This window comes from Erinaceus europaeus, unplaced genomic scaffold (genome assembly GCF_950295315.1).
Source record: "Erinaceus europaeus unplaced genomic scaffold, mEriEur2.1 scaffold_415, whole genome shotgun sequence".
In the NCBI taxonomy this organism is placed as follows: domain Eukaryota; kingdom Metazoa; phylum Chordata; class Mammalia; order Eulipotyphla; family Erinaceidae; genus Erinaceus; species Erinaceus europaeus.
In genome coordinates this window covers 76,328-84,747 of record NW_026648023.1, presented here as the reverse complement: position 1 = coordinate 84,747, position 8,420 = coordinate 76,328, and the positions used below count along the sequence as shown (strand labels likewise).

At 41.3% G+C, this 8,420-nt stretch overlaps 1 protein-coding gene across 1 annotated transcript in view; it reads left to right on the top strand.

Moving 5' to 3' along the window:
* Nucleotides 1-3,072: 3,072 nt before the first annotated feature.
* LOC132536582 (outer dynein arm-docking complex subunit 2-like) overlaps nt 3,073-8,420 on the top strand; it is a 48,100-nt gene continuing 42,752 nt past the window's right edge. Inside the window, exons 1-2 of the mRNA XM_060184636.1 lie at nt 3,073-3,327; nt 5,524-5,745. Of these exons, the coding sequence (XP_060040619.1) occupies nt 3,151-3,327; nt 5,524-5,745 (399 nt within the window). The 5' untranslated portion in view covers nt 3,073-3,150. The remainder of the gene's footprint in view (nt 3,328-5,523; nt 5,746-8,420) is intronic.

The following is an 8,420-nucleotide window of genomic DNA, read 5'->3' as shown; positions in this document are numbered from 1 at the left end:
AAAGAGACAGAGACACCTGTAGCACTGCTTCACCACTCATGAAAAATCCCCCCTACAGACAGGGACCAGGGGCTTGAACCTGGGTCCCTGTGCACTGTTAAGTGTGTGCTTTACCAGATGTGCCACCACCCGACCCCTACTCTTAAGAATTTTATCACATTGCACTGCTTCCTTCTTGAGGAGTCTCAAACAAGTGTATGCTAGATTCTTGTTTGTTCTCTTAAAATATTTGCTAGCTCTTCATTTTTTTCACCACGTTGGAGTTCTTACATTTATTCACTTAAAAGACTGTTTTGTTTATTCATTTATATGTTCTTTCTAGTCTAAGCTGTTTTCAAAATCTTTTGTTTCTAATTTTTTATGGATTTCTTTCACCTTTCCTTAAGAATTGTTTTCTATTAGTCACCTGATGAATATATGGACCTTATTTTACTCATTAGAAGTTTAGTTTAGTTCATTATACCTTCAGCTGGCCTCCTGGTATAACTGTGAGTTTGCAAACCATCAAATTCAGTGAGGTTTCTAAAATTGAGTACAGAAATGTTTATAGAAAGCGAGCCGACAGGTATGAACAAGACAAAAAGAGTCTCGGAACTTCTGGGACTTTGTCAAAAGCAAACCAGTCAACTATAGCAGAGAGTACTAAGTGCTAGACTATAAAAGAACAAGGTCCTATAGGAGGAGCAGTTTCACCCACACTTGAAGTTCAGGAAAGACTTGCTGAAGAAAATGTAGCTGAGGATGTGCAGAATCTCCATACTGATAGGAAAATTAGACCCAAAAAGTCCTGTTCACAGACCAGAGACATCAGTGGGCAGTGTATTTGAAGATGGGAAGTTTGAAGCAGTGTCCTCATATTGGCTGAAGTTCAGACCCATGAAGAGAGATTAAAAAAAAAAAAATTACAGGCCTCACCCTAGAATGTCTTATATTTTCAGGGATTGAGTACCAGGATTCTGGTTACTAGCTCCTGTCAAGAGCCACAGGCTTGGGGCACAGGGGTGAGGAGGTTTAGAGAGGAGGGGATTCAGGCAGGGCACCTGGGACACCCTGGGAAGACTTGTGGACCACCTGTGGAGTGTGATTTTTATCCTAAGAACAGGTGGAGCTATGAAGGGGCTTAGGGGAGGTACAGGGTGAAATTTATGGTTTCTAAAGTTCACTAAGTTGACTAAAACATGACCCCAATACTTCCTTTGGAATACAGTCTAGTGTATGAAGTTCAACTTCTTTGAAGCTGTTTTTAAAATCTAAAATGGAAATAATAATGAGAGAGAGAGAGAGAGAGAGAGAGAGATTACCCAGCTTTGTTGCTCAGGCTTTAGCTTACAGTTAGTCTCTCGAGGAGACTGCTTGAGTCTCTGGCTGAGTCCCCCATGTCATGTTTGAGCATCTTGGCATCTTTCCTGAGTGCTTGTCACTGCGCTTGTCATTTCTTACAGTCCACTGGCAACCTGGTGGCAAAAGAATAAAGCAACCAGAAGCCCGGTGGTGGTGCAGCTGGCTAAGGGTACACATTACAGTGCACAAGGACTCAGATAAAGCCCCTGGTTCCCACCTGCAGGAGGAAAGGTTCACAACTGATGACGTAAGGCTGCAGGTGTCTCTCTGTCTCTTTCCCTCTCTATCTCCTCTTCCCTCTCAATTTCTCTATCCAATAATAAATAAATTTAAAAGGATAGGAAAAAACCAAAAAGAATAAGTAAAATAAGCAGTAAAGAGTAATGCAATCAGTCCACATTACTCACAGTTTCTGTCTGGAAATTCACCTACCTGCTAAAGTGTATTTGTAAACCCACAGTGAGCACAACAGTACTTCTGAGGTCATTCTTGGGTATGCATACAAAGTCAAAAAATGTGAATTACCCAACAAGCACATTCTCAGACGAGGTCAAACAGGCTGAAAGTCTGCCTTCTTGTTCCGGCTGTCACTCCAGAAACCAGTGTCCACTCCTCAGCTCCCTTCATGCCTTTCTGTCCTGGGCTTTGCTGATGATGTCACTGTTGAAAACAGCCTCCAAGCAGGGCTTTGAGTAGCTCACTAGTGTTCTCAAGTGGTGAGAAACCTTAGAGAAGAGATATGTGTGTTTGGCAAACTTCAGTCATCTTCAGTTCATGAGTCATAGGCACGCAGTTCATGAGTTCATTATTAACTGACAGTACTTAAAGTAAGGTGTCGTTAAGCAGAACACATATATAACAAAGTTATGTTTGCTTGGGTCAACTAGAATGTTTTGACTAGAGGCTTGCAGGAACCTGACCCTCCAGGCGATGACCTATATTCTCTGCCTCACTTTTGGTGATGACTCTAGAGACCACAGCTACTGCAGATAAGTTTCAGCTGTATTAACTTCTAAGCACCTAGTAGCTAGCACAGTGACTTTCACATAATAGTTGCTCAACAAATGATTTGTTGAAACTGACTTGTCTATATGTGTGCATATACTTTATGTATTTAGATATTTGGATATATATATATAAATCATGTATAGAGCTGGGTGGTGGAGGACCTGGTTAAATGCACATGTTACAATGCAATGCACAGAGACCCAGGTTCAAACCCCCAGTCTCCACCTGCAGGGGGATCGCTTCTTGAGCATTGAAGCAATGCTGCAAGGCCTCTTTCTCTCTCTTTCTCTCTATCTCCCTCCCCTCTTGATTTTTCTGTATCTATCCACCAAATAGATAAGTAAATAAAGCATTTAAAAGGTAGTTATATATAATATAGAAATTAAACAGAATTTTTATTTCATGCCAAAGGGTTATTTCTCAAAGCCTTATACTTATTTTCTGCTTTAAAAAATACATATGGGGAGTTGGGTGGTAGCACAGCTGGTTAAGCACGCATGGCATGAAGCTCAAGGACCAGCGTAAGGATCCCGGTTCGAGCCCCCAACACCCCACCTGCAGGGGAGTCGCTTCACAGGCTGTGAAGCAGGTCTGTAGGTGTCTGTTTTCTCTCTCCCTGTTTTCCCCTCCTCTTTCCATTTCTCTCTGTCCTATCCAGCAAAAACAATAATAATAACTACAACAACAATAAAACAAGGACAACAAGAGGGAAAATAAATAATAAAAAAATTTATAAAAATAATACATACAGGATTGTTATTGATCTGATTTGTTGTTGTTGTTGTCCAGGATGCTGGAGAAATGGTCCGTTCCTTTGTTGGCGGCCTGGAACTTGTTGTCAATTTACTAAAGTCAGATAATAAAGAAGTTTTGGCCAGTGTCTGTGCTGCTATTACTAATATAGCAAAAGATCAAGAAAATTTAGCTGTTATTACAGATCATGGAGTCGTTCCTTTATTATCCAAACTAGCAAATACAGTAAGTAGCTCATCTTTTTATTTTTTTTAGAAGTTCCAGGACTGGGAGAAATATGGGAATTATAGAGAATGGTGATAGTCCCTGTTGTCTTAGAGTTTGAGAAGGCAATAGATAGTTCTTACTGAAACCAAGTTATTTGGTAATTTGGTTTACTTTGAAAATCCCATGGTTTGGATTTGCTGTATCATACAAGACCTCACTATGATTTATGCCAATCAATGCTATTTACTTAGGGCTGCATCTTATATAGTGGCACTGCCAGTTGCTTCTGATTTTCCTAGTCTGAGACTATAGGTGATTTAATATTTCAAATAAATAGTCATTTTTTATAATTGTATAAACATTTTAAGCCCACTGTTAAACTTCAATCAGGTTACCAATTTGAAAACTTAAGTGCTTAGATTGAAGGGATATATACTCAGAACTGGAATCTATGCATCAAAAAAAATAAATTGAAAGTCATCTTTTTATTTTAAATGCATATTGTCTTAAGCTACAATGGTGTACTGACAAAACAAACATGACCTGAAGTTCAGAGACATGGATTCAAATTTAATACAGCACTTATGAAATATAAAGAAGTTTTTGATCAACTTCTTTAACTGTTCTGAAACTAATATATGTGGAATTGTATTCTGAAATGTTTATAAATTCCAGGACTAAGAGAAAGCTTATTTGCTAGTGTACAATTAGCAAACCTGAGGACCCAAGTTTGAGGCCCCAGCCAGCACACGGGAAGCTTCACGAGTGATGGTGCAGTGCTGTGGGGTCTCTCTCCCTTCTCTGTGTTTCATTCTATATCTGGATTTTAAAAATCCAGCAAGTGCAAGTGGCACGAAACACAAGCAACGGTGTAAGGATCCCAGTTTGAGCCCCTGGCTCCCACCTGCAGGGGAGTCGCTTCACAAGTGGTGAAGCAGGTCTGCAGGTGTCTATCTTTCTCTCCCCCTCTCTGTCTTCTTCCCCTCCTCTCTCCATTTCTCTCTGTCCTATACAACAATAATGACTTCAATAACAACAATAATAACTACAACAATAAAAAACAACAAGGACAACAACAGGGAATAAATAAATACTTTAAAAAATTCCATTAGTATGTCTAGTATCAAGTAGGTGTGAAGTCCTGGCATTAATAACCCTAATATTATGATGATGATGGGGAAGGGTTTAAGATCCTTTAAACAGAGGCTGGTTTCCACTTGCTACTGGCCAATGTAAATACAAGTGTTTGGTTACCATCTTTGTCATCCTCAGTGGTGTTATTATCCATAAAATGATTACCCCTGAGAAGTTCAGAAGTTAAATGTAACCCCTGCCCTTAGCTTAGTAAGTGTGACTCAGTGGTATTGCTGAGCTGAAAGACTTCGGGCAGTTCTGTATTGTTTATGGAGAAATGTGCCACACAGAAGCAGCAGCCACGACAGATAAGGACTTCACCGTTACCAGAGGTGCTGGAAAAAAGCTCGGTTCACCACTTGGCAGGAAATTTGTAGAGCAGAGTTTCAATCTTTGGAAGGATACTTAGTCTAGAATATTTGGTAGGGTTCCGAATTCCTAAGATTATGGCCAAGACTTAGTGAAGGCCACGGACTTGTCTGTTTTAGAAGTGCAGTGCCGTTGATAAACAGAAAGCCCTGTCCCACTCAGCTACATTATACGTGGGGTAGATGGTGGAAAGGTCTAATCTACATAAAATAACAGAGACAGAAAATGGCAGGCTGAACACATAGGACTGTTTGGGACTCTCATCTCCCTCCACGGAGGTGTAACCAAGGTATATTGCTGATCTCCAAGTATTCCCAGGGTGGGTAAAAAAAGACTGAATGAAATGTTCCCTAAAAAAAATGCCCACTATCCCTTACTTCTTTCTTATCCCTTACTTATTTTTTATTCCCAAAACACTTGCTCATGTGTAAGTCTTAAGTTAGGTGTGGGTAGACTCACTCAAAAGGAGATTCAGCCTTCAGCAAAGAAATCCAGGCACCTGAGGCCCTTGGCCTGCACTTGACTGCACTGAGTCCATGGCTCACTGCTGACTTGCCGACATCCTTGTTCTCTTTAAGATACCAGCTGAGCGGCCAGCTAGCCCTTCTCTCTTGACTCAGCTGACACCTGAACTGGTAGTAAACACCCAGTGTGTGAGCATGCCCCGGCTGGAAGTCACAGTCCATGCATTCATTTGTCTCCTTTGTACAGAACAATGACAAGTTGAGGCGCCACCTGGCAGAAGCCATCTCACGTTGTTGTATGTGGGGCAAAAACCGAGTGGCCTTCGGCGAGCACAAAGCAGTGGCCCCACTGGTGCGTTACCTGAAGTCCAGTGACACCAATGTGCATCGAGCGACAGCTCAAGCCTTGTACCAGCTCTCCGAGGATGCCAACAACTGCATCACCATGCATGAGAACGGCGCGGTAAAGGTACAGTGAGTGACTTTGTGGCATGGTTCACGAGAGGTAAATGGAGGCCAGACAGGTACTTGAGTAAAGTTTTACCTAAGGGAGGGAACGGTACTTACAAAACCACATGCTTAGTGGGTCATGGCTCCAACTGAGAGCTATGCCTTATCACAGTGGTATAGAGATGGACTTCTTAATTAAAGACTATAAAATATTCTCAGCAAAATAAGTAATCACTCCATAATTTGATTTAAAGAAAATGGAAAGCACAAGAGTGATCTGTAATAACTCTGATAAAGAAAAGTGTAAGTCTGTATATTATTCACTCAACACTTAATAAGATGCAGGCGCCAACTATAAATAGCAGTGGCACTGGGAGTAGCAGCTAGACTACAGTCTGACAGTCTTAAATATAATAGCAAAAGACCCATTCAAAGACATTTTTTTTTTCTCAAAAAAAAATATTTTTTGTTGTTTTTGGTTTTTTTGTATAGCCATATATTTCTTTTTAAAAATATTTATTTATTTTCCCTTTTTGTTGCCCTTGTTGTTTTATTGTTGTCGTTATTATTGCTGTTGTTATTGTTGTCCTTGTTGTTGGATAGGCCAGACAGAAATGGGAGAGAGGAGGGGAAGACAGAGGGGGAGAGAAAGGCAGACACCTGCAGACCTGCTTCACCGCCTATGAAGCGACTCCCCTGCAGGTGGGGAGTCCGGGGCTCAACCCGGGATCTTTACACTGGTCCTCGCGTTTTGCGCCACATGTGCTTAACCTGCTGCGCTACTGCCCGACTCCCCTCTCAGAAGAATTCTAAGCATCACATTTTCCTTTTTGCCTTTAGCCAGTATCAAGGTGGGAGAACTTCTCCACATATAATGTCCTGGAAGCTACCCAGAGCTGAGGAACAGACAGCTTTGATACTATGTGTACAATACACCATTGTCATACATGACAACACACACACACATGCACACACACAATACTTCTTCCTGTATTATGAAATTGTGATTTAAAATATTAGTTCTTAGTGCCAAGAGAGAGTTCAGCTGGTAGAGCACATGCCTTGCTCTGCATGAGACCTTGGATTTGAGCCCTGCCATCACACAGAAGTACCATGGACCACACTGGAGTGCACTGCTGTGTCTCCCTCTCCATATCTTGTTTTCAGGATATAGAATAAAAAAGCGGGCCAGAGGGAGTCAGGCGGTAGCTCAGTGGATTAAGCACACATGGCGCGAAGTGCAAGGACTGGCCTAAGATCGCTGTTCGAGCCCCCAGCTCCCCACCTGCAGGGGAGTCATTTCGTAGGTGGTGAAGCAGGTCTTTCTCTCCCCCTCTCTGTCTTCCCATTCTCTTTCCATTTCTCTCTGTCCTATCTAACAATGACGACATCAATAACAATAATAAAAAAACAAGGGCAACACAAGGGAAAATAAATAAATATTAAAAAAAAATTTTTAAATGCGCTAGAAAAGCCAGTCAGTCATGCATGAGACCCGAAGTTCATATCCTGGTACCACATTCAAAAAAGAAAAAAGAAAGAAAGAAAGAAAGAAAGAAAGAAAGAAAGAAAGAAAGAAAGAAAGAAAGCCCAGGAGGTGAAGCAGTGGATAAAATGACTCTCAAGTGCGGGGTCTCAAGTTCTGTCCTCAGCACTGCATGTGCCAGGCCAGCATAATGCTTTGATTCCCCTTCCTTCTTCTCCTCTCTCTGTCTTACTTATAACATCTTACTTATCTGCTGCCACCTGGATTATCACTGGAGTTCACTGTCTCTACAACTCCACCACTCTCCATGGCCATTCATTTGCTCTTTCAGCTACAGAGGGAGAGATAGAAAGGGACGGAGACATTATGACACCACTCCACCACTTGTGCAGCTTCTCCCCTGCAGACACTCCCATGTAGTGGCCCAGGGCTTACACCTGGGTCCTCCAGCATGGTTAACCCACACATTCATTCTTCCAAGGTAGTCATATGCTAGTCCCAGCATTACTTTTCTCTGTAGCTTGTTCTCTTGTACAATATGATTTGACTGTGTACCACCTTAAATGCCAGTCTTGGACAGCCAGTTGCATTTACCACTTGGGATACATATGTGCTCAAAGTGAGCTCGATCTTTCGGACAAGAAATAATAAGACTACAGTAAAAACATGTGCAGTCAGATTTGTATATGCCAAATATGAAACATCTCCGACTCTTAAAATGTCTACGGGTAAGTCTTGAGGCGACTGTGTTAATTTATGCTTCAGACCTTGCATTTTTCAAAGAGTTTGATGGTCATTATTTTTCTGAAATCACATTTAAAATTTTTTTATTATCTTTATTTATTGGATAGAGGCAGCCAGAAATCGAGAGAAAAGGGGGAGATAGAGGAGAGAGACCTAGAGTCCCCTGTAGCCCTGCTTCACCACTCGTGAAGCTTCCCCCCTGCAGGTGGGGACCAGGGGCTTGAACCCACGTCCTTGTGCATTGTCCAGGTGTCCTACTACCTGGCCTCTTTTTTCTGAAATTAAACCCAATTTAAATTTCCATATGTCAACTTTTCCATTATAATTTTTTTGACAGCACAAAAGTTAGGCCAAATTAATTTCTTCAGGTAAAAAGCTGGCATGAAAAGGCAACTTTTTTAAACTAAGCATTCATTTTAAAAGGTAAATTATAGTTTTTAAAAAGACTGAATACATTAACTTAA